Consider the following 25,072-nt stretch of genomic DNA (forward strand, 5'->3'; position numbering starts at 1 on the left):
TGCTGTGTCCAGATACTTCAACTATCCTGAGCACAGTAACTGAAGGATATGAACCAGAAGAAAACTGTAATTGTTTTTTACACAGACCACACTGAAGGCTGTATGTACGATGGGTTTAAGGAGACATGACTGGAGGCAGGGATTTAGTTTTATATCAAAAATAAATAATAAGTTGTCTTTCCCTTGTGGAATGTTTCATGGCCCTTAGCCCATCTCCCCCCTGGCCCCCCGCCACTAATCATCTCACAGATTGGAATGGAGAAGCGGACAGACGACATGCTTGAAAATGTCTATAGCTACTAAGGACTACAGCCCAACCTCATCCCAGGCTCTCCCACAGCATTTTTAATCTTCTTTTGTGGCACTTAAAACATTCTCCCCTGCACCTGCTTTGACAGTCCATATCTCTCTAGTCTGAAAAATAACTGCACCACTCGAATATTTCATAGTTCCATAAAGTTAGCACAAAGTCTTTGGAAAAAATATCGCTTAAAATAACTCTCAGATCTAAGACTACTTTTCCAATTGCCCAGTAAACGTTTCCAGCTGGATGTCTTATAAGACTCTCAAACTTAACCTAATCCATATGGATCTTGCTACGTCTCCTACCCGTTGCCAAACTAATCATGCTTCCATTTCATATTTAGGTATTTATCCCAACCCTGAATCATCTCTGACTGTTCACCCTCCCTTATTGCCATAAACACAGCTGCCAAATGCTGCATACGTACCTCTCTCCCATTTCTCTCTTCCTTTTCCCCTGCCCTAGCTCAGGCTGGGAAATGTTTCCCCATCTCTTTCCCTCCCCCACAGAACCTACAGTAACTATCAGGATTGCCTGACTAAAGCAGAGATGTGATCATTGCCCTTTCCCACCTTCAAGGAGCTAGAAATGTCACAAAGACAAGAATCACACCCAACTTTACTAACTGCTGTAAGGCACGGCCCAAAGTTCCTGGTACATAACTGGCACTCCATGATTTACTTGCTGAAGAAAGGTTGAAAGCTTCAGCAAAGCTCCATCCTACACACAGCAGAAGTAAACTTGGCCAGACCTTTGAGTCCCAAGTTACTCTTCAAACCCTAGCTCTCACCATGTCCCCAGCTTTTCCCCTGTGCCTGGTAGTAAATACTCTTACCCCTTGGGTTCCTGTCGCATTTTCCCCCTTTTTCTACTGAGGGAGAACAGATTATTGTACTTGGCCAAGGAACAAAACTGCTATCCTCCCCACGATTTACACCCTTCAGTTTCCCCACCAGGCCAACAGATCGGGGATCGGGTCTTTGCACCCTGTGTTCCTAGGCCGGTGCTTGGCCCCCAGGAGCGCGCAATACCTGGATGTGAACGCACGAATTAGTGAATGAACGGGTCGCTCGAAGTCGTCATCCTCTCCCACACAGAGAAGGGGCGGGAGGTGCACATGGGATGGAGGGGAACAAGGTGAGGGACCCATGGGATGGAGGGGAACACAGTGAGGGGCCCTTTTTGGGTCTGCTTTGGCTGTCTTTTTACCGAACACAACACGTATGTTGAAAGAGCATCAGTCAACTTCTACAGCTCGTTAATTTTCACACATGAGCACACCGTGACACCAGCACCCAGGCCGAGCAGAATATTAACGGCACCCAGAAGCCTCCCCGCGCCCTCTCCCAGTGTGTGCCCTCTCCACCTTGAGAAAGCCGGAGAGCTCAAGCCCTGGTCCCCTAGCCGCGGTAAGCGACGTCCCTCGGTGGTCAGAAAAGGCCAAGAACCGGGAAGACGCTTACCCACGAACTTGAAGCGACTCATGTCTGCAGCGCCGGCTCCGCCCCGGCGGAAGCGGAAGTGGTCGCCGTCGTCCCGCCCTTCCGGCTGCGCCGCCCCTCGGCTCGGCCTCCGGTATCCCGGGAGCCTCCGCGGCCGCTGGAGGAAGCGGGTCGTCATGGCGTTCTGCGCGCCGGGTGCTTACCTGACCCACCAGCAGAAGGTGTTGCGGCTTTACAAGCGGGCGCTGCGCCACCTGGAATCGTATTGCGTCCACAGGTGGGAGAGGGAGAGCCGGGGCGCGGGGAGGTGACCCCGGGGATCCTCACGGAGGTCGAGAGGCCTTGTGGGACCGAGCGGCTCAAGGACATGAGGGACGTAGTGGGAAGGCGGTGGTGGACCGGGGTCCAAATCCCCGCTTCGTCGCTCCTCGCTGCGAGACCTTGAAGAGTTGCTTATCTGGCCCGGGCCTCGGTTTTCTAAGACCGACGCAGGACCAGCGCAGAGGGTTGCATGACGACCAAATGAAATAAAGGACAGTGCCTAAAAATCTGATTGTTGTGCGTCAAGCGCTCGCTTAGAACTTTCTTTTTAACCTTCTTGTTGCTAATATTGGCAGCAGGAATAGGTGCGTTGTTTTCTGTAGTCCTCATAATAACTCCAAGAGTTAAAGATTATTTAGCCTTAATTTACAAATAAGAAAATAGGTATGGAGAATAACTTGCCAGGGCCCTACGGCTGGTGAGTGGCCGGGCCAGGGTTAAAACTCAGGTGGTAACCCAAAAGCATCACCACTCTCCCTCCCACCTCTCCAGTCAGCCTTCCTCTTTAGCTTCAGCCCTTTCCATTATTTTCACACCCACATGATTACTTACCGGCCCCATCGTACTCTTTCTTCTCCCCTCTGAGAGTGGTCTTAGGACTTAGTCTTAGAACACATAGATTTTCGTGACCTGGATGCAATGCATGGTGGGGTGGCAACCCAGATGTGTGGGTGCTGGGCTTCCCCTGCCTCACTGGAATCCTAAAGCCTAGTCCCAGGAGAAGGGCTCCTGGGAGAAACCTCTAAACAGATGGAAAAATAAGTAGGTCTGGAAAAGTTATGGAGGGTATCCTTAAAACCCAGATTGCATATTTGTGATTATTGGAAGGTCATTGACTTACTTCTCTTTGCTAGACAGAAAGATGGCCAGGTTCATTGTTGTCAGATTGCTCCTTTTCTCCCTGAATTTTCCTTATTCATTCATCTGACAAAATTTGCAGCTCGGGTTCTGTTCTGGCTGCGGAATAAATAAAAATTAGCAAATTCTCTTTCTCAGCTGTAGCAGATCACAGATTAATGGGGAAGGTGGGCATGTGAACGAACAGGTAACAGAATTATCAGTCTTATAAAGATGAAGGAAGTTGAACTGTCAGGAATTCAGGTACCACTGAACTGCATCTGGGAATATTAAAATTCATAGTCCTGGAGGAGAAGATAAAAGCATCTCAGTGGTTTTTAAGTCTCACTGACGTCCTTTCCCAGGACTTTCCTCCCTCCATTTGTCCTCGGTGCTCTTTGTTCTCCATGGTTCCATCTCAGGTCCTTGGTGGTGTGTATGCTTTGGGCAGCCCCATCGAATGCTGGGAGTTGCGTTACCACCTAGGCTCACTTGTCTCTAAGGCTGTTTTCCTGCTCTATGTTACATAACCTACAGTTCTCTGAAACTCAGCTTGTCTTAATGCCTTAAAACTAATCTCTAAAGTATGTCATTCTGATTCTTTTCCCAAATTCCCTGTCTCTGCTAATACCATTATTAATAATTCAGTCATTCAGCTTTAAGTCTTAAAATTGTTCTTAAAAGTACTCCCTGCTTATTCCAATGCCAGTGACAATACGTGCCAATGACACACATATGCTGGGATACTATTTTTGTAAATTCTCTCCACAGTATAATGATACGCTAACTGACATTGAGCAGAGGAGGTACCAGGCGCTGTCTGAAGTGTGTTGATATGTTTTAACTCATCAAGTCTTCAGGATAACTGTAAGATCTAGATACTGTTATTAACACTTTTGTAGAGGAGGAACCCATGGCCTAAAGATACTAATTTTTACAACTAGTAAGCTGAGATTTGGTCTGAAGCGATCTGATTTTAGCAGACACTTGTAATTCTGTAATATAAATGTTCCTCTCCTGTCTCCTACCATCACAGTTGCCTGCTTCAGGCCCTTCTCATCTGTGGCTTCGGTTATCGTCAAAGCATAAATGATCTGTGCCTACTGTTTCTTTTAGAACCTTACCTTGCCTACCATCATGCAGTTAGTATCGGAATTAGGATTCAAACCCAGATCTGTGTGATGCAAGCAATACTGTTTCCTCTGCGTAATATCTCCCTTCCTACTTATATTTGTATGTCCAAAATTTAGCACAGTGCCTAGCACAAGATAGGAGGAATCTCAGTAGCCGTCATTCAGTGAGTGTTGAATGATACAGAGGCGATAGTTCTTTCTCTCTTGCAAATTATCTTTGTTTGTTTGAATCAGCATTCCTTTTTTGGAGAGGTACATTGTGTTTAATACAGTATTTTTTTGCTGCCACCACCATGTGGGGAGCTGCCAAGGAACCTATCATAATGATGTGGTTCCTTCATTGGCAGGGTCTGGGCTGGCTCTGGGCTGGCTCCCAGTAGTTAAGCTGCCCATTCAGAAGACGGTTAGTAGAAGTGCAGCCCCTTGGCAGACAGTAATCCGGCTCAATTGAGTAGGTAATGTTTCTCATCTCTAAAACCATTTTGGTTAAAGGGACAAGTACCGGTACTTTGCCTGTTTGATGAGAGCCCGGTTTGAAGAACATAAGAATGAGAAGGACATGGTGAAGGCCACCCAGCTGCTGAGGGCCGCAGAGGAAGAATTCTGGAACAATCAGCATCCCCAACCTTACATCTTCCCTGATTCTCCAGGAGGGACCTCCTATGAGAGATACGAGTGTTACAAGGTAGGTGAGCACCATAGTGGTGACCACCTTCAGAGAGGCAGACTTTCTCCTGTCCCAAAACTCACCCCCAGATCCCGCTTGCCCGGTTAGGGGCAGCTAGTCAAAACTCTTTCCTGCCACTGGTAAATACTTTTCTGTTTTCAGGTGTCCGTTTTCTCTCTCCAGGTGACATTCTGCCTTGTCCTTCTGACAGTTCAGCTCCAAGGTCTTGCAGTATCTTTTTGGCATAGCAGTGTGCTAAAATACTTGGTGTATAACTCATTGGGATCTTAAAGTTAGCCAGTACGGATTGGTGCTTAGTATTTCAGAGCAATTACAGGTACCATTTCCGCGCGGCATCAGACCGCTCTGGGTATTTAGAGAATGCAGATCAGAGGGCATCAGTGCCTGCTCTCTCTGGCCTGACCTTGAGGTTTCTTAGCGTGTGACACTGACTCTCAGGTGTTCTTTAGGTCCGTGCCAGCTCACCCTCCACTGTCGTTGTGCTGTGCTCGAAGCAGTCTGATGCTTGCAGCAGTTATAAAAATACACGGTCATTTTTGCCTTCTGCCTCCTGAGCAGGTCCTGTGGGTGGCATGTTAGTGCCTCCTCCGGGCTGATGCGGTGATTTCCTCTCCTCACAGGTGCCCGAATGGTGCTTAGATGACTGGCACCCGTCCGAGAAGGCAATGTATCCTGATTACTTCGCCAAGAGAGAGCAGTGGAAGAAGCTGCGGATGGAAAGCTGGGAGCGGGAGGTGAGTCTTGCCTGCCTTTCGCCACACAGCGTGGCCCACGTGGTCAGCGCCTGGACGGGCTCAGGTTTTGTTCCCCAGGTGCAGAGGTCCAGAGTCCAGTCTTGACGGTTACTGTGGCCCTTTGCCTCTCAGACACACTTGTGTGCCTAGATGTGCTAAATGTAACCTTTATTTACAACCTTCTTGTCAACTGGTGACATGGTGTCGCTGGTCTCTCTGGATTTTCTGCTCCCTGCTTTTGCTTCTCCCCTCCCTCCTCAGTCCTCTGCCTGACCGTCCTGCTGTGCCCTCCTGTCCCTGAATTTTCCTTTCCACCAGGGCCTCGGACATTTTTCATTCGCGATGTCTGATGTACATTTTTAAAAGCTCAACTTTACCGGAGTGTGAAGAATATATTGGAGAGCTTGAGGGGAGAATTGGAGAGACCAGTTTGGGGTTCTTGCAGTTTGGTCAATGATTATGGCAACCAGCAGCAGGGGGCACGCAGTGAACAGGGAAAGAAGTCAGTTCAGGGTATCACTGGCAGGGGTATGAAGGCCGAGTGGATGCCGGCGATGTGTGAGGGACAGAGAGGAATCAGTGAGATCCATGTTAATGTTTGGTGTTGGTTTATTGAGATAAAGAAGAGGGAGAAACGGGTGCCAGTGGGTTAGGCATCTGATCACAATTTCTTCAGGTTGTGATCTCAGGGATGTGAGATGGAGCCCCGTGTACAGGCTGCACGCCTGGGGGGAGTCTGCTGCTCTGTCCCTGCCCCTGCGTGCTCGCTCGCTCCTTCCCTCCCTCCCTCTCTCAAATAAATAAATCTTTAAAAAAAAAGAAGAAACAGGTGTTGGAAGGACAAGTAAGTGTTTGGTTTTAAATTTGTTGTGTCTGAGAGGCCTGTGAGACACCAAGTGAGACGGCAGTAGGTGACTTCGGGTGTAGAGACCTGGAGCTCAAAGGAGAGATTTGAGCTCAAAACAGATTTGTGACTTATCCGTTGTTTTAAAAGCCACAGAAATGTAGGCGATCTTAGGCGAGAGAGCAGAAAGGTTAGAGGCGCTGCCACTCGAGGCGAGGAGAGGAGGCAGCCAAGCAGCCCGCAGGGGAGAGCGGTGACAGCAAGTCCGAGAGAAAGTGTGTCAGGAACGGCCGGTCAGCATTGGTCATCTTGGCGGAAAATTTCTTTGCTTTTTTGCTTTGCTTTTCTTTCTTTTTTTTTTTTTTTAAATTTTATTTATTTACTTGACACAGAGAGGTCACCAGTAGGCAGAGAGGCAGGCTCCCCGCTGAGCAGAGAGCCCAATTCAGGGCTTGATCCCAGGACCCTGAGATCATGACCTGAGCCGAAGGCAGAGGCTTAACCCACTGAGCCGCCCAGGCGCCCGTTGGCAGAAAGTCTCTCAAAGATGAAATAGTGAGGACTGGAAATAACCTCCGGGGTTGCGGCAGTAGGAAGGGCATTCGTGACCTTCGTGAGAGCCTTTTCCTAAGGGCGTGATTGCACCAGTAGGAGTGAGCAGAAGGTGAGAGCGGGCAGACCGTGGTATGGGGAGGGCAGGAATTCTTGAGACATTTCGCTTGTGTAACTGGAGGCCAAGGGGTTAGTTTCTTTTAAGCTAAGGAATGCGGGTGTGCTGCCAGGAGGTTCGGGGCGGGGGGAGAGGGACGGTGTTGAGGCAAGGCGAGGTGGAAGAGGCCAAGGAGGAGAGCTTTGGAGAAGAGCGACGGCACCCCAAGCGCGTGTGGAGGCCTTTGAAAGCAGAATGGGTTCTTCCTCCGCTGGAGTCGTGCAGAAGATGCACATACCTACATCTGGGCTGGAGGTTTTGGTGGTGGGAAAATGAGAGTTCTGTGTGATGGCTTCTCTATTTTAGCAAAGAGGAGACGGCATCAGGTGGGCGCAGCCTGTTCAGAAAATGTGGAAAAGATGCGGGAGTCACGGCAGAGGGTGAGCTCATTGGGAGTAACAGGATTGCCAGGTGGTGGCGAAGGCCCATGTGAAGTTGGGAGTAATTAATCTGTTATGACACGGGTTTGTTCCAGCATTTTTTTTCCTTCTAGAGACCCCAGCTGTCTGGGTGTGGTCTGGAAGGTAGATGGTGTGGTGTGTCTGGTGGAGGGTGTCAGGACACCTTAGAGGTCATTCAGAAAGGAGTGGGGGTCATGATGGGATGGAAGCGGGTAAAGCAGGCGCAGAGACAGGAGGCTGATGCAGAAGGTCAAATGGGGTCAGAGGATTTGTGAACTGGCCATTTCTGAGTTTCGGAAAGCATTTTCAAGGGGACGTTTAAACACATGAGCAGGAGAGGGCTTCTGTGGTTAGACTGTGGGATATTTTATTCACAATATTTTTTAAAGATTTAGAGAGTGCGTGCTCGAGTGGGGGAGGGGCAGAGGGAGTGAATCCTCGAACAGACTCTGTGCTCAGCACAGAACGCAGCGTGGGGCTTGATTCCAGGACCCTGAGCTCATGACCTGAGCCAAAAGCAAGAGTCAGAAGCTCACGTACTGAGCCATCCAGGCACCCCTGATTCATGAGTTTGAGAGTTACATGGTTTCTGGTGGTGCGGCCCAGGATGTTGACTGCAGGAAGTCCTTGGCCAAGGTGGAGTGAAAGGAGAGTCCTTGCGACCGAGGGGTCCTTGTGACCTTAGCAGTGCTTGCTAAGAAATGTCTCCTCTTTTGGAAATGGGAGGCGTGTTCGTTCATGGAGAGTAACAGGTTCACTCTACAGTGGGTCTCTTATAACCTCTTCACAAAAAACCTTTACCTAGTTCATCTTATTGACATTATTAAGTAGCACATACGCTGGAGACTCGGGTCACCCACAATCCAGAATTGAGTTTTCTGGAGGAAGCTTTAGAAAACCCTTGATCTGGGGAGTGGGTCTCTTACATGTCCCTTTTCTCTCAGGACAGTGATGGTCTTGGAGATCATGGGAACTGGGGTTAGGGGGAGTGGGCCGGATGAGGCAGAACGGAGCACATTTTCACATGTCATTCCTTGGTATTTTTGGTCCTGGTTGCTATTTGGGCGGGGGTGGGGGGTGCTTTAAAATGAACATCTTTAATATACACGACTTAAGGTTTCCTAATGGTGCTTTTGGAGAACACTTAGCTGAGACATAAAAAGAAGTATTTTTTTAGGGGGCACAGGTAGGGGACCACACCAAAGGGAATGGGGCTGATAATGGTCACACGTTTGCATCATGAGTAATAGGTGGGGTGCGAGGGTTGCTCAGCTTTGCTGTTTTAAGAATGGGAAAACCTTTAAGGAGAATGGCTTTTCTGAGCTAAACTGTGGGTATAAACATAATGCAGGCATATATAGACACCGCAGCATTACCAGTCCGTTTGCCTCTTAACTGTTCCTCCCTTCCCCCTTTCCAGGTTAAGCAGCTGCAGGAGGAAACCCCAGCTGGTGGTCCCAGCACTGAAGCTTTGCCCCCGGCCCGGAAGGAAGGTGATCTGCCCCCACTGTGGTGGCACATTGTGACCAGGCCCCGGGAACGGCCCATGTAGAGGGAGAGGGAGACGGCTCACCAGCCAGTCGTACGTGCAAGTGAAATAAGTTACAGAACATAGACACACTTGCCCTAATAAAAGTAATAACTCAACACGGTATGACTGCTGTGTTCTTCCGAGGGTCAGCACGACACCAAGCAGCTGTGTGCTTCGTTTCTTCCCACTTGCGCACAGAAGTATGGGAAGTGTGGCCAAGTGTCGTCTGCCCCAGGAAGTCCTGTTGCAGCACAAGTTACCAGGGAGAACAGCAGAACCAGATACGAGATTTACTCTGAGGATAGGTTTAGTGGAACAAACTGTAGTTGAAGGCTAGTGATAGAGGAATATGAAGTCGGGAGGAGGTATGCAGATACCGAGGACTCGAGATTACCTTTTTGGTTTTGTAAAGATGCCAGAAATGACATTTTAGTGTGATTAAAAGGATAACTGTAAGCCGCACACATTAAACAAATCAGCATGGAGTTTATGGGCTTTGCTCAGGGGCGGAGGTTTGGGAGCTGGGGTGAAACTTCTCCAGAACAGGTTCCCAGCTCTGCCTGCTCTCCTGTAGCTTGGATGGTCTGCGCACTCCCAGGTAAGGGGACAGCAGAACCCTAAAGTGTTGGGAAAGTTTCTTTGAAAGGTAGAGCCATTTCTAAAACCATCAGCCAAACCTATCGGCTTTTAGATGGTGATACTCACTAGAATTACGTCCAAACAGTTCAGGAGTGGAGGCCGCTAATGTTCTTAGGGCTCGGGGCCACCCCAGAAATGACATTCTGTCGGTTTCCCAAGAAAGCCCAGTTGATGTCTCAGTGCGCCTCCTAACAGCTGACAAAGACTTGCAACTGAATTTTAATAAGTCTTGACATCCAGGACTTTTTCTAGTGGTTCTTTATTTATAATGTAGGCTGAAGCAATTGTTACAAGGTAGAAGGGAGACACATACACGATTGTTATTTATACAAGTTTAGAACAAAAAAACTGCACAGGGAGAGGTCAACTCTCAGTACAAACTAGCAACTAAACCACAATAATTTACCTTTAGAAACGATGTCTTTATTTTTAGCTGTGACACTGCTTTTACAATATGCAAAAACACAAACAGAACTACCCAAGGTGTGTTGTCACATTCTTTCTACATTGAATTTGGCAACATTTTATATTAAATTTATTCAGATTATACTAACGTTTAAAAACTAAACAAGTGAAAGCTGTACCAAGGTACAGTTACATCCATTTATTTCAAAGGTTTAAAATACCACTTTTATCTATTGTAATTAATTACCTTGCAGTGATTTCTGCTTTTGCAAAAACCATCTCAAGCATCATATGCACAATGCATCAGCTACTTTTAGTCATCAAGATTGGTGGGCTAAACCACAGGCACTACTGTTGCTTATATTCTGTAGAAGGAGCTTGTTTTTCAAAGGAAAAAAAAGCTTAAATAGTTTTCTAATAATCATGCCTTTGCTTTAAAGCCATAACATAAAATGCCCTTGAGCAATCACAGCAGTGTTAAATGTTAATATATAGAACAGTGACTATACAGGTACATTACTCTCACATCCAATGCAGTTATGTATTAAAGCATAAGATTATGTAATTGAAGAGTCGAGCCAACAGAAACCTGCAGGGTCTGTGGGACCCCCCCCCCCCCAAGCTCCGCTTCCTTCAAGAGAAACGGACCCAAGTGCTAAGGGACTTGCTTGGTTTTTTTCAAACCTGTTTCCTTCTCCAAACAAGATCCCTTTATATCTACAGATCTCTGTTGGCTTTAGGGAATGGGCATTAGAACAAATTTAACTTCCACTTAAAAAAGAAAAGCCATAAATCCATTCCAAAAAACATTACCTAGAATACCAAAAAAAAAAAAAAAAAAAAAAAGGGACAATTATAGTGGTCAGATTCCCAGTGACAATAAATAAATCCTCCATTCTTCAATGTTTGGTATGATGCCAATTAACTGCCACTTATTTAAAAGAAGAGAAGAAAAACAAGCCCCCAGATCAGTAAACACATTGGCAAGTTGCTAGATTCCAAGCTGGTTACCCTTGTTAGATCCGTTTGAGTTTGTTCAAAATATTTGGGCTTTTCAACGCACCCAGCCTGCTGGGCACGGTTAAGTAAAAGGCATTGGCTATATCTAAGAATTCCCTGCTATCATTTTAAAATGTTTTCACATTTTTAAAACTGCCTTACCCTTTCTGGATGTGTTTGGATTCAATGAACATGGGCACAAGAGACGAGGAACTGAAGTGGGGGTCTCTGGGTCTACCCGGGGGCGGCAGCATGCTCGGACTGGAGGTGGGTGCTGTGTACAGTCAGGAGGAATCGTGGGAAAAAGGAAGTCCTTAAACACCCTAAAGAAACAAACACTGCAATCCAGTATGGCTTATTCGGATGCATTTACCATGAAGCTACTAGAAATTCAACCTACGAGGCTACTCTTACATGTTAACAGGATCGGCTATGCTGACAGTGTGCCCCTCCCATGGCCCTCCCCCCAATCCCAACAGAGTCTACCATTTCCAGATTTACTTCACTCTGAATATTGCTCAATTGTTACTCCTGCTTTTCTCAGCCAGAACGTACTACATGTAAAGGAAGATTTTTACCCCTTGATCCATTTTGTTTGTACATTAAAATAACTTGAATTTGCTTCTAAGCCAGACTACTACAATGCATCTACAAAAGCTTGCAGGAAAAAAGGAGAGAAAAGAAAAGGCTAAAGTAGAGTTATCCTTTTTTCTGAAATTAACTACTTTGTGTTTCCCCTGCCCCAACCACCCCCCCTACCCATTATGCATTTAAAATTTTACAAAGACTTGTAAAAAAGTTAAATGGAATTTGGCACCTTCAGAAAAATCAAAAGGGAAACTAAGATTAAAATGTGCAGAAAGAAAATGGTCAATATTTACAAATTAAAAGATCAAAGGTATGTCAGTTACGTATGTTACTTTTAATTCTTAACTAAAGGTGTCGCGTACTTTCAAAAGAGCTGTGTTCTGAGTTGCCTACAAAATCTTTTGTCTGATTATAGATTGGAATGGATCGAGACAAATTAGGTTTTATGGATTGAACAGTTCCTCCCCCACTGGCAGCATTTCTGGGGAGCCCGTGAGAGCCTATGAGAAGCGGGGGGCGGAGCGGTCGTTTGTCGTGGTCTTCTTCAGCTTCACGCCCCTACGGATGGCGTTCAGCATATCTTCCCCTTGCGGAGTATCTCTGGGGCTCAGGTCTGCAGCGTCACTCTCCGGGATCCGGCCTGGGGAAGCAGTGGCACTTGAGGGATCCCTCTCCTGGTCTTCGGCCTCGCTCTCTGGAATCGCCTGTCTGTGCTCCTCGGGGATACTTGGCTTCGGGCCTGGGAGAGGAGGGTTGACAGAGGCTTGGCCACTCCACATGGAGGAGGGCATGCTGGTGACACCCTGGGGGCCCTCACCCACAGAGGGCAACTCGGGGCTGTGCTCACCCCTCTCCTCTGGCCCATCCGGAGGTGCGGGCAACACCCCGGGGAGGTCTGGGACAGTTGGGGTCTTGACCGGGATCACGGGGGTCTTGATGGGGATGGGACCGGCTCCGATGGTCCCCCGGCGGACAGAAGGCTTCGTGGAAGGGGTCCGTCGGATGGTGGCAACCCCTGGGGTGACCATAGCAGGTCCGAGGGTGGTGGGGAGGCCAGCCGTTGAGGCCGGGCGCTTGGCCTGGAACATCCGTCGGTAGGACTGGCTAATGTCACTGTTTCTTGGGATGGTGGAGGATTTGTCAAACTCCTGCTGATCTGCCTCCTGGTCGCCACTTACAGAGAAATAATCATAATCTGAAACTGATGATAAGATGTGATTAGGGCTCCCCAAGGCCACAGCTTTGCTCTTCGGTTCTTTGGTATTGGAGGAACAAAAGGCACAAGAGGGAAGAGAGGGAAGGTGCTTTACCTGCCACCTCGTCCCCTCCCCGATCTCAGTGAGAAGTCCCCCTATGGATCTTCCTGGGGGTCCCCGCTGTCACCCTGGGCCCCAGGACAGCAGTGGACACCGGACACCGCAGGGGTGCTCTCAAATCCTGGGTTCGCTACCGCCCAGCATCCCGGGGAGGAGTAAAGGGGGTGCAGGAAGAGAAGAGGAGCCCCCCACGCGGCCTCCGGTCTGGCACCGGACGTGAGAAACCCGCCTCAGGCAGACCGTGCAAGGAACTCGTCGGGCAAAGGCTGGAAAAATAACGGCGCCACAGGCACTGAGCCCCCGGGAGCCCGCACAAAGCCATGCTCCACCCGCGAGGTGTGCGCACCTCAGGACGTGGGGTCCCGAGGGAGGAGGGAGCCGAGCGCTGCCGCGGCTTGGAGCAGGTGTCCCAGCAGCAGCACCCCTGGCGTTGGGGGTGGGGGACGGGGCAGGGGGCCGCGCTGTGCATTACAGGACGTCCAGCTGCACCCCCGACCACCGACTGGGTGACAGCCGCAGAGGGCTCCGCACACTGCCGCGTGTCCCCTGGACAGCAAAACGGCCTTCCATGGGACTGGCTTAGTCTTAGAAGCTTTGACACACGAGCCGCGGATCGGTTTGGTCAACCCCGGCCATCTCTTGGGCCCCGGGCTGCCACCCTGCTGGAGCGTGTGGTGCTGCGGGAGGCGGGGGGCCCTGGGGACTGGGCTGGAAAGGGTCCGAACTGGGGGCTCCGGGCTCTACCAGCCCTCTCCGAGGCTCAGCTGGCCCAAGCACTCCAGGAGGAGACCGCTGTGCTTATATGGGTCCCCCCTACCCCCACCCCCGCCCTCCTGCCACCTCCCTCCTCCTCACCTGGCGCAGCCCGGGAAGCCCCCCTGGGAAGCCCGGGCTGCCTCGTACCTTGGGAGGGGATGGTGTCCTCGGAGCAGCACGGCGTGGTGGTCTGCGTGCTGTAGCCACTGGAGCACTGCAGCGAGTCCCGGCTGCTCCTCTGGGTGTCCAGCTGGAGGCCCCGCGACAGGGCCAGCGCCAGCTCCTCGCACGCCTCCATCTCCTCACCAGGCTGCAAGGGGAGGCGAGAGATACAGACAAGCCACCAGGGCCGTGAATCCCCGGGCGGGTGTCCCCAGAGCCTTTCCACATCAGTCTTCACGTGGGAGCCTCAACCTTACTCCTATCCTGCTGCCGTCTGTGGGTCCTACCCAGGCTCTGGAAAGTTCTAAGAGTCTGATTTCAGTGCCAGGCTTTTCCCTAGGGGCCTTCTAACCACTTGAGAGCGCGGGGTGGGGCAACGGGGCTCAGGCTCCCCTCCACATTACTGGCCAGCAGACGGCCACCAGCCGGGTCTAGAGGAGTCCAACCAGCCGTAGAGAATAAAAACGTCACCCTGTTGGCAGCTGACACGGTCATGCTCCGTGGTCTCTGAGTCTCCTCGGCCGCTGCAGGCGCGCCACCCACGGCGGTGGGTCCTCCTCCGTTGGGGTCCGGCTCCCGCTTCTCTTTGCGGCGCTGCAGGGTGTTCACCAGAGGCTGATCGTAAGGTCCGGGCTTGGCCCAGTCCTAAGCAGAAGGAACATGGTCAGGCGCCGGGGCCTCCGCCACCGTGTGGAGGCCTGTACAACCCTCCAGACAGCGGCCCACAGAAGGTCGCTGGCCCCCCGGGGCAGGATCAGGCTGGGACAGGCCAGCAGGCCCTTCTACTATGTCCTCGCCCGGCTCTAAAAGAAGTGAGTGGAAAATCCTCTGGGGGCCCCCGGGAACCTCCCCTTTCCTCCTATCTGCCCAAAGATGAAAACCCTCCCCAGCCAGGCAGGCACCCGTGGGAGACTCTTAGTTAGCTGGCAGGTGACCAGCTAAGGTATCTGAAGGCCCCAGGCGGTGGAGAGCACATGCCCCGGGGCCAGGCCCTCCCTCCCAGTGTCTGAAGGAACCCCCCTCCTCCAGCCCAAATGTCTTCACTTGAGCCAAGTGACCACTAGGGGCCACTAATGGGATTCAGCCACTCCCCACGAGGCTGAACCTCCACTTGCAGGAGACTGGGCCCCCAAGGGCACTCAGGACGTGCCCTCCCAGGCCTTCCCATAGGGAGGGAAGGCTTCTGGGGTCAGCAGAAAGTTGAGGAGCCTGCGGGGTCCACACTTAATCCGACTGAGGGATTAAGTCGAGACCTCAAAATGCCACAGCCTAGGGTCACCTACTATTCAAATCAGGGACACGACCTCTCAAAATAGGATTAGACGTGCTAGGAAATCATTTTAGAACTTTGTTTTTGTATTAAGGCAAACACATTTGGAGAGTACACAAATGAGACTAAAAAATAAGTCTGCATTTACCTTTGAGATAAAACATGGTATAAGCCAACCCACAGTGTGGATCATGGCTCTGTTACCACGGCCCAATAAGGGACCCGAGGCAAGAGTCCGGGGCACCGACCGGGGAGGGCAGTAGCTCCCAGCCCCTGGTAATGGTGACACCCCACAGCGGCCCCCAGCCGCGCAGAACCGCACGGGCCCTGTCTGGGTCCACTACCTAAACCAGCTTAAGCAAGGTTCATTATGGGGAGCCTCTCCCAGCTCCGCTCCACGTGGACATTTCTCTCTCAGATCTGCCTGCTGCTCTCTGGTTCTTCCCGGTGGGAACTTTCTCAGGGAGAGGGGTTCTGTGGGGAGGAAGGCAGAGTGTGGAAGGGAGGGGCGAGGGGCGGTCAGGAAGAGGGTTGTGGGACAGAAGATGGGGGAGCACAGAGCCATGAGAGGGGGCGGAGGGAGCAAAGGGGAGGGCGGAGAGGCACAAACCTTCCAGCTAGGGATCTGAGATGACGGGAACATGCCGGGCCCAATGGTGTGACAATGAGCGAAGTCTGGAAGGTGGACAGAGGTGACCCGAGGGAGCAGGCGGGAGGCAGGCGGGCAATGAGGGGAAAGGCTTGCCCCCACGGGCCCCACATGGGACTCACTTGGCAAACTACAGTGAGAAAACCCGTTAGACAACTGGAAACAAAACAAAAAAGGGGGGAAAAAAAGGAAAATAAAATTAATATAACAGGATGAGTGTGGAGGTACAAGATGGCATTGACATTCAAGGGAGGAAGGGGACCGGAGTCTTGATCCATCAAACAAGCGGCGGGGTTCTGCGGCTCGTGGATGGTCCGTGGGGTAGAAGGGGCCACGGGGCAAAGAGTGCACATGGGACACCAGATAAGTGCTCGGTCAAGGACGTAATTTATCTACATTTTGGAATAGTGTGGAAACTGATCCGTGTCTTTCATTTGTGGCGTCTGCAATGGTTTTTGATCATTTAGCCAAGGAGGCAGAATTTCACGGCGATCCTGATTTGCTCATCTCATTATGCAAATTTAAAAATTCTCAAGCGTCAACTAAATCTGTTCATTCTAGTTTCTGAAATCATCACACTATTCAGGAGCAGATTCCAAATCAGGGTGAAGAGGAAGGAGGGGTTGGCAAACTAAAAGGCAGAAGAGCACGCAGCCTCCCCTGCAGTGAGAGGTCCCATCAGGCCATGTGGCTATGGCGACAAGGGGGCCACGGTGGGTGGGTGGATGGAGGTCTCGGGAGGGTAAAGGGGGAGACGGATGAGCACAGGCACTGTTCTGGGAAGGAGCCTTCCACCTCCCAGTTCTCTGTACTGCTTCCTCTCCCTCAGGACGATGGCAAGGTCATGGCTCAGGAGCCAGGAGCCCATTCCAGAAAAAGCCCTCATCCTTGTCCCTCTCTCCGTCCCCAAGTGGAGCTGCTCTGGGTGTGCCTTTGGTTGATTTCAAGTTTCAGGTCCCAGCGGTAAGAGCCAGCGGCGGGCAAGGGACGGCCTTGGGGGGCGGGGAGGTTGCTGGGGAGGGGTGGCCGTAGTGGCCAGGGCCCAGCCGGTCACCTTCTCTGTGGACGCCCAGGCGCCCATGGTGGAGCCTGAGCTGACCGAGGTGGGCGAGCTGCACTCGCTCACGGACTGGCAGGTTTCGGAGGCTTCGGAGGAGGCCGAGCTGGACGAGTTCTGCCGCAGGGAGGGACCACATGCCACCAAAAGTAACAGGAAATCGAGACAGAAGATGGGGTGGGGGAAGGGCACGCACAGAGAGAGAGAGAGAGAGACATATACACAGAAAAGGGAAGGATGAGAGAAGCAGAGGGTTAGGGTTATTTTTTCCCCCAAAGCTGCACCCACACAGAAGCTTCTAAGCCCTTGAAAAGAAGCCTGAGACGTGGCACGGCCCAGACCCGCCAGGCTGTCAGCGTCCCAGGACCCCAACTGGTGTGTGTCTAGTCTGCACCAGGCACAGGTCAGGGGCAGAATTCCTGGTGCTCCCTCGGGCTTCCCTCCTCATGCCACAAGCCAGGTCCCAGGGGAGGCCTGCCCCTGGCACCTCCCAGGAGCACGAGCATCTTTACTGCCTCGCACTGACCCCCAGCCCAACACATACACACACACACACACACACACACACGCACGCACGCACACACACACTCAGCTTGGGCTTCCTCTCCCACGTCTCCAGGTCCCGCCCTTGCCCTTGGTCACACGCAGCCTCTGCACCCATGAAGGGTGGTTTCCAGCTACGAAGCTACATCGTCACGGGACAAGTTTTTAGGTTTCTCTGCCTGGGAAAGGATTCTGAGCTTTGGACTGTGAAGCCCTGAGCTCAATGTTTCAAGTGGCCACCCAGGGAGGGAGGAAGCATCTGGAGAGATCTGGGCCATTCCAGAAAGGTCTGACTTGGGACAACATCCCTTCATGCCGATCTTCATTAAACCTCCAGACTGCAGGGCCCTGCGTTGGCCAGGGTCCGTGCTCCCTGGTCAGGCTTCTGAGATTCAGCTCAGGCAGGGACTGGGCCAGGAGCTCACTGATCCATCTCAACTTTGTAGTCCTGTCCCAGCACATGGCAGGCGCTCGGAATTACTGAATGTGTGCATGACAATGACACACACTGTCAACGGAGGGGTCTCCCCACTTACAGCGTGTACCACCTCTTCTGCAGAAGCTGGGTCCCCTGGGATAGTGCTTGGGGACACCTGGGTATTTGCTCTAAGTTTTGTTCCTGGCTAACTGCATTCTCTGGCTCATCCTTCTGTTCAAATAAGCCCAACCCTACCGGGGTCTACTATTACCTCCCCACAGTGTGCCCACATTCCCGGCCAAGGAGGCCAGACTCCTGTTTCTGCCCGCTTCTTTCACCACCAAAAAAAGAAAAGTTCCTGCCAAGGAACGGAGCTGTGACTCTCCATCCTGGAAGCAGCAAGGCTCCAAAAGACAGTCCACTGCAAGGAGCCCTGTGGCACCAGAGCAAGGACAGGCTCTCCCAAGGGTGCCCTGGAGGCCTCAAGCTCAGGGTCTGGCAAGTGGGCCCGGATCCAAGGTTTGATCCAAGGTTCCTCAGTGAAGGAACCTGGGCTTAATCTAACTCTCAATTTCTTGCATCTTTAGGGGCCAGTAATAATCCAGCAGAAGAACACGAAATGAGATTATATCTAATGGACGACGACAAAAACACGTCTGTGTCCGTGCGCGTCTGTGCACAGGGAAGCCAGCTAGTGCTGCCGTCCACCAGGCTGCTCGTTTTGGTCCCTCCAAGTCGAGGCTGCTCAACTTGAAGGAAAGAGCCGGTAAACCAGGGCAGGATTGCCGATTCCTATTTCCTTTGACTTCTGTTCATTTTTCCTAAAGATCCTCTCGCCTTGCTGGGATGAAGAGCTCTAGGACGAGATCCTCACCACAGACAGGGCCCCACTCCCAGGCCTGCGACACTCAGATACGACTTGAAAAGAGCACCGTGGAGGAAAACGGGAGAATTCTTAACGTCCTCCATCAGCTGGCACTCACTCAAAACCACGTGACTGCGGGGAGCGACGGAGGGGTCTCCCCACTTACAGCGTGTATTCCCTTCCTCACAGTCTAAGTAACAGTGCGATACGGCCTTCAGGAGACTATGTGCTCCGGCCTGTGTGACTTGTATGATATCCTTACACGTCTCCCCTCTACCTGACAACTGGGAGCAGCCGTAATGCCTTTCTGGAGAAACAGAATTCTCCACTGAATTCTGCAGCATCCCTGAGCTTATTGGGACCACCCCAGAGTTGCTGGCCAAGCAGATCTTGGGCACCAGCATTCAGATTCGAGTAAATCCCAACACACCACCTTCTGCTTCCCTCAGCATTGCTGGAGGCAGAAACACTCGCTGCAGCCTGATCCACACACACCGCCTTTGACAGCAAGGCTGGGGCACAAGGCCTCTCTCTTTTTAGAAAGGAGCGTTAGTGCACGATACCGTGTTGTTAGTGCACGACACCATGTTAATCCATCAGCTGATTAAAAACACACAGAATTAGGCTGCGCAGTGGAATAGCCTGAGAAGAACCGCACATTCCGGTTTTCTCTCAACCATTCCCACCACTTTCAAGACCCGCAGGTGTGGTTTAGTGCGCACATGGCGGGGGACAGGAAGGGACACCTGACAGACCAAGCCAGAGCACCCCCACGAGGACAAGCATGTTAGAACTTAAAGCCAAGGCTCTCGGCCCAGAATGTTTCTGTTTTAAGTCGAGTCTCTCTCCCAGGAAGGCAGAGCGAGGCCACAGTTTCCTGGGACAGCTGGAAAATGCCAGAGGGATCCCTGAGCTGAGGACCTCTGGGTTCAGCCATGTCAGACACGTCAGGCAAATAAGCCTCTGGCTTAAATTCCCCAAACACTGCAGCTGCTTCCTCCCCATGACGTGTTCCCCCAAAACACTTCCAAGGACGCCTGTGGCTGAGAAGGAGCAGGAAGGGCTCTGGATTGGTCACCAGAAACCTTGTTCCGGGCTCCCGACCTGCAGGCCGTGTAATAGTGCAGGTGGGGAAGTCACAGCTCCGAGCCTCCATTTCCACAACCAAACAGGTCGAGCCATACTCCCCATGGCTGTTGGAAGGATGACCCGGACAGCAGGGGGGGTGGTGGGTGGGGGGGGGGTGTCCTAGGGTGGTGCAGGGAACCCAGATATTCAGGGACTGTTAAGCCAACTGGGTACCTGGATGAACAAGACAAGCACGTGACCTCCCGAGTCCACAAGATCTCGGACCACGGGCTGTGGCCCCCCTCGGAGCGCACCACAGGCTGTGAGCCCCCTCGCCACCCAGCAGATGGCGCTGCGGGGCAACCCAGGCGGGGGCGTTTCCCAGGCGTCCAGGCGTCACTCACTAAGTGGGAAGCAAGACCCCAGATAGTAGGGGAAAGAGGGCAGAGAGGGCAGCAGGGGGAGGGCGATCCAAGGTCCCGTCCAGCTCCTGCCTCCTGCTCCCCCTGGGCCCGCCAGGCTCTCCTGCTGGGCCCATCCGGTGGGGCTGCGCGGAGTCCAGCGCCACCCGACCCGGCTGCGGTTGAAAGATCCAACATCTTCCCTTCCCTGGGGAGCAGAACGCCAACAGAACTCATGAGCGAGGGCTCTAAGGAGTCACCCCCATTCTCACACCAGTTGCGACAGGGAACCGGGCAGGGCCACAGAAGGCTTCCAAGGCACCGTTCAGACTCGCCACCACTTAGGGTGAAGCAGCGACGGCGGGAGAGGTGCCCCCATTTGCACCAATGTCGTGCATGAGGCACTGTGCCCAGCCGGATGCTTACGGGGGTGCCAGAGGGCGGCCCGACTTCTTAGAGTCCGTCTACTTACGTGAGAGGACTCCCCAAACCAGCAGGGTGCCGTGGCCATCACCACCATGGAGACAGGCTGCGCACCCAACTTAAGAGTTCTCACCCTTTGGGGAAACAACACATCTGAAGATGAGAAATTAAACCAGAGGTTTCTGGTGGGAAGAGGACAGGGGTCCGTCCGAGCCAGTGTCCTTCTCTGGTTCCGGCCACTGACAGTGGCCCAAGCACTAGATGTCACAGCTGCTTCTGGAGCCAAGGGCACCCTTACCTGGTTGGGGGCATCTGGCGGCATGGGGGATGGTGACTTGGACTGGAAAGCGTCCTGGGAAATGAATCCTGAGTCGTGGGAGGACACGCTGGACAGGCGGACGGGTGCCTGCTGGGCCAGGTTGGAGCTGCGGTAGCGGTAGTGGGAGCTGGGGGAGTGGGAGTGGGAGCCGCTGGAGCGCGAGTCACTGCTATTGACGCTGTTCAGGCTGCTGTGGGGACAAGCAGAGGAGGGGCAGGCGGGGGAGGTAGGGGAGGAAACATGGGGATGGGGACAGGGTGGGGACACCATGTAATCAGCTCTCTGCCACAGGGAAGCAGGGCAAACAGTAAGACGTGTTTTCAGAACACCCCACCCTGAAGCTAGCAAACAAAGGGTTTTTCACATGATCAAGGAAGAGAAAACTAGAGTTATTATAAACCAGGCGTCTGCCGGAACTCACTTCTCCAAAGGTGTCACGAGATGTCCTTGCATGGACGCCCATGATTCTGAAGAGTCCAGGGCTGCCCAATTCTGCCACATCATCTACCACCAAAACTAGAAACCTAATGTCGGTGGCGAGAAATGAGACAGGACTGATCCTCTCTGCTCAGCGGCTCGCAGAACCCCGTGACCTGCAGCCACAACCAGGGGCTGCTACGCCGCCAGGTTAGAAAATTCCAGTGTCTCTCTTGGATGGACCATCTGGGTCCAGGAAACCAAGGTCAACCCAGACAACCATCACCTTGGGAGGGCAGGTGCCAACGGCCTCCTCAAGGTGATTCCATCGTACGTGAACTGGATTTAAGACCATCATAAGAGCATCAGCAAACCAACTCTGTGCATGTGTCACCGCGCTTTACCTCTTATGAACAAAGTTGGTGCTTTAGTGAATGGCTTTACCCTGATCACAGGAATCTGTGACCGTATCTGTGGGCCGGGTGTGACCGGCACACCTGGCGAGAGGCGGGCAGCCTTCAACACCTTCAGGGAGTCAATGCTAAACTCTTTGCTTCCGAGATGAACCGTCAACAGGGTGTCAAGCAGTGACACCCAGGTCCTGGGTGTTCCCTCCGTTTCCATCTCCAGCTCTAACAGATAACACCCCGCATGCTAATTACTCAGATTAAAAAAACTGGAAAGCGGAGCAGAGTTCCCTGGTCCCAGCAACCAGAATAGAAAATAAGGTGCAGTTGTAGAAGGATTGGAAGGGACAGAACAAACAACCCAGCCCGGGATTAGAAAGTCTGTGGCTTCTGCTCCTGGCAAGAGAGTCTCGTCAGAGATCGCCAACGCTGGCAGCAAACGTGGGAGTCAAGGGCTGTGTGACCGCCTCCGCAGGAGTTACTTGGTGCGGGTGTTCTGGCAGATCTAGGGGACTGTGCCAGGGGACATCACTGCTGCTAGGGATAATTACCATAATTTTTGCTTCTCCCTGCCCCCCACCACCTGCCAATCAGTCAGAAGAGGGCATCTGGGGACTGACAATGAAGCTCATGGCGACTCCCCCAAGGTCATGGTTGATGCCATCAGTGCAAGGGGCTTTTCAGCAGAAGCAAATATAATAAGAGAGAAAAGATACTCGTGCAGCTGTGTTTTATACCAGTTAGATAGTTTTTTTAGTTACCAAAATGAAAACCCAGTAGATCTGTCAGACACACACACACACACACACACAGAGCCCACAAAAGAGGACACTAAAGCAACCAACAATTTCAGATTGTAGAACGTCAGGATGTGACAATTTCTGTCTGAAATCACAGCTCAGTGTTTACCAGACTCACTCAAATACACAAGGACACACACACACACAAGGGTGTACAGAGACACAACCGCACACAGATTTGGCCAATCCAACCTCCTCTTTACTCTCAATGCTAATTTGTGAGAAGAGCAAGTTCATTTGGCTTTGGAAAGTCAAAGAAATAGATCAATGGGCCGAGGACCCCAAGAAGGATCGTGCCGCACGAGGACGCTTCTGTCCTTCAAGGAAAGGACAGTCAACTGCAGGCAGCAAGCCAAGAGCAGCCCAACAGGAAAGTGCTAGAAAACAACGCTGCAGATAGCGGAACTCTTCCGGATGCTTCTCACGTGTGTCAGGAGGAGCAGAGCCCAGCTCGACTTACCTGCAGACGCTGGACTTGCGGGACATGGTCGTGCTGGGGGAAGAGGGCGGCGTCTGGTACGACCAGCTGTAATCAGAGCCTTTCAGGTCCAGAATCACCTAAGGGGACAGAGCCACATGGGTAAGCAAGCCGCTGAGCAGGCAAACTGCTCAGGAAATCAAACCCCTACCCGTAACGTCAAAATTCTGCCATCCTCCAGAGGTGCAATGTCAAAATTGTCGTGCGGGTCTTGTTTTAAATTAAAGAACCATATTACTGATGCATCAATGTCCTCGTCCTTTTTCTGACACAAGCAAAAATATAAAACAAAATTGGAGGGTGGAGAGGGGACCATGAATGTCAGTCGAGAGAGAGAGAGAGAGACTGATTTACAGTTACAGATGGACAATTTACAAGAGTCATTCATACTCCGGCTGGAATTTATAGGACTTCTGTCCTTGAGCACCACAAGCTCGATCACAGGTCAGGACTGGTTGATCTTGCATGTTAGCTGCTTGACATTCAGTGAGCACTCGTGAGCACCCTATCTGACCAGGACTTGATTTTTTAAAACCCAATAGAATCAAGAGCAAAAGGCAATTCTCCCACAGTTACTGCTTGCATCCACTCCCTGCCTGACAAGAGCTACTTGAATGTGAGGTCCACCATGTCCGCCTCTCACTCCTATAGCAGATGCTCAATAAAAGTCTATTTATTGAGTCGATGTATGCCTGTTGTGCTTTAACAAAAGCAATTTCATTGAACGGAAAATATAAATCCTTGCGTGTGTCTTCAGAGTTGGTTCTCCAGGCAGGCAATGAGAATTCTGTACAAAGGGCAAAAGCCAGCACGTGATTCATCAGCTGTTCCCACTTAATATAAGGTCACTGCCATATGAACTAAATGAATAAGCAGGGAAAATGTCATCTTTTTCATAAGACAGAGCCTCATGCAATAATTAATTAGAATGGGAGAAATTCAGTGGGACTGGTTCACAAGGATGACCAAGACCACTGTCATGTTCTTATAGGCTTATTTCCAGAAGACAGATAAACACAGTGGTTAAGACCACCAGGGCTCTTGACTGCTTGGTTCAAATCCCAGTTCTGCCACTAATTAGCTACATGAACCTGGCCAAGTGACTTTCTCTCTCTGTGCCTCACTCTCCTGCTCTATAAAATGGCCATAACAGTGAAGATGAGCTGAGGAAGTCTCCATATGGAGCTTAGAACACTACCTGGAATACAGCAGGCGCTCTATAATGGCTCGCAGTGATGACGACTATATAGCACCACGTGAAACACCGATAGGATTTAGAATGGGTTAACGCCTCAAGAAACCCTCAAGACCTCAACACCCTGAGACTTTGCATCTTTGGTTTGCTCCCCCGAGCGCTCAGCTCACGACTCCTACCTGTTCGCTTGAGGAGGGCAGCTTATGAGGGTCCATGGTCAGGCTTTTCAGATCTTCTGATATGGTCTGAAGGTGAGTGATCTCCCCTAGCATTGAGATTTCTTCTTCCTGAAGGAAAGTAATTCACAACGTGTTGTCATCATGAGTGATTCACTTCCTTGTCTTGGTCCAACCATTTTTCTCAGGGTCACTGTCGAACCCTTTCAACTTTCTAGAAAAGGTGCCCTGAGACTCATATGTTTGTGCTGAAGGCACTACCAGCCCTCTCTCTTGGGAAACAGAAAGGGAAGAAGGAATCGGCCATAATTAGGGAGTGACCTGTGCCCGCTGGACAGTGGTGAAGAAGTCAAGTCAAACACGTGGCCTCTCTTACAGTATCTGGGGTGGGGGTCTAGGACACCTGCTTAGGTGGTCTGCCCACGGGACCCTGCAGCACAGCCCCCTCGACGGGCTGAGGCCCTGCTCTGAAGTCACTCAGCTTCAATGGTTGACCCAAGCTGGAGTGATTTTGGTCCAGATCAGGTCTCAGATCTCTGGGACAGCCCACGTGTGTGCGGTGGCGTTAACCATCCCCCTTCTCTCTGGTGTTTTACACCAACTTAATAAATGGCAAGTGAGATGGGAGCAGGAGACTAAGGAAGGGAGTCATTCTCTCCACCAAAGTGCCAAGCTGGGACTACAGGCCTGGGCAAGAATGAGCCACAGAAAGTTCGGTGCTCAGAGGTGTGACTCATATTTGGGCATTTTGCTAGGGCTGAGGGAAATGAGCTGGTG

The 25,072-nt window shown here is 51.6% G+C and overlaps 3 protein-coding genes across 28 annotated transcripts in view; 1 reads left to right on the top strand and 2 right to left on the bottom strand.

Moving 5' to 3' along the window:
- The window catches only part of TATDN1 (TatD DNase domain containing 1), a 39,633-nt gene extending 36,922 nt beyond the window's left edge, over positions 1-2,711 (bottom strand). For 2 of the 6 annotated variants that reach the window (XM_032315987.1, XM_032315986.1), the window contains exon 1: positions 2,620-2,711. In XM_032315987.1, the coding sequence (XP_032171878.1) occupies positions 2,620-2,628 (9 nt within the window). In that variant the 5' untranslated portion in view covers positions 2,629-2,711. Of the gene's footprint in view, positions 1-1,767; positions 1,875-2,619 lie in introns of those variants that run through there. The other 4 variants (XM_032315985.1, XM_032315983.1, XM_032315982.1 and 1 more) reach the window with 4 other exon arrangements.
- Positions 1,859-9,065, top strand: NDUFB9 (NADH:ubiquinone oxidoreductase subunit B9). Of its 2 annotated transcripts, none has more exons than XM_032315988.1 (4): positions 1,859-2,023; positions 4,530-4,722; positions 5,346-5,459; positions 8,834-9,065. In XM_032315988.1, the coding sequence occupies exons 1-4, from the start codon at positions 1,923-1,925 to the stop codon at positions 8,963-8,965; spliced, it is 540 nt and encodes a 179-aa protein (XP_032171879.1). In that variant the 5' UTR covers positions 1,859-1,922; the 3' UTR covers positions 8,966-9,065. The 2 variants fall into 2 exon arrangements, with proteins under 2 accessions (XP_032171879.1, XP_032171880.1); XM_032315989.1 differs by lacking the exon at positions 1,859-2,023 and adding an exon at positions 2,701-2,825.
- Positions 9,066-9,818: 753 nt separating this feature from the next.
- MTSS1 (MTSS I-BAR domain containing 1) overlaps positions 9,819-25,072 on the bottom strand; it is a 157,754-nt gene continuing 142,500 nt past the window's right edge. For 5 of the 20 annotated variants that reach the window (XM_032315957.1, XM_032315960.1, XM_032315961.1 and 2 more), the window contains 8 exons: positions 24,299-24,406; positions 22,907-23,004; positions 20,802-21,012; positions 16,783-16,902; positions 15,690-15,884; positions 14,281-14,454; positions 13,795-13,957; positions 9,819-12,776 (listed from right to left, as the gene is read on the bottom strand). In XM_032315957.1, coding sequence (XP_032171848.1) covers positions 12,076-12,776; positions 13,795-13,957; positions 14,281-14,454; positions 15,690-15,884; positions 16,783-16,902; positions 20,802-21,012; positions 22,907-23,004; positions 24,299-24,406 — 1,770 coding nt within the window. In that variant the 3' untranslated portion in view covers positions 9,819-12,075. The remainder of the gene's footprint in view (positions 12,777-13,794; positions 13,958-14,280; positions 14,455-15,689; positions 15,885-16,782; positions 16,903-20,801; positions 21,013-22,906; positions 23,005-24,298; positions 24,407-25,072) is intronic. The other 15 variants (XM_032315965.1, XM_032315973.1, XM_032315971.1 and 12 more) reach the window with 8 other exon arrangements.

This window comes from Mustela erminea, chromosome 16, assembly GCF_009829155.1.
Source record: "Mustela erminea isolate mMusErm1 chromosome 16, mMusErm1.Pri, whole genome shotgun sequence".
Classification (NCBI taxonomy): domain Eukaryota; kingdom Metazoa; phylum Chordata; class Mammalia; order Carnivora; family Mustelidae; genus Mustela; species Mustela erminea.

Bases quoted from the DNA above. Each gene is read 5' to 3' on its own strand.
- NDUFB9 (XM_032315988.1), top strand. From the start codon at position 1,923: ATGGCGTTCTGCGCGCCGGGTGCTTACCTGACCCACCAGCAGAAGGTG. The intron at 2,024-4,529 runs GTGGGAGAGGGA...TTTTGGTTAAAG, and splicing joins GAATCGTATTGCGTCCACAG to GGACAAGTACCGGTACTTTG. The intron at 4,723-5,345 runs GTAGGTGAGCAC...CTCTCCTCACAG, and splicing joins AGAGATACGAGTGTTACAAG to GTGCCCGAATGGTGCTTAGA.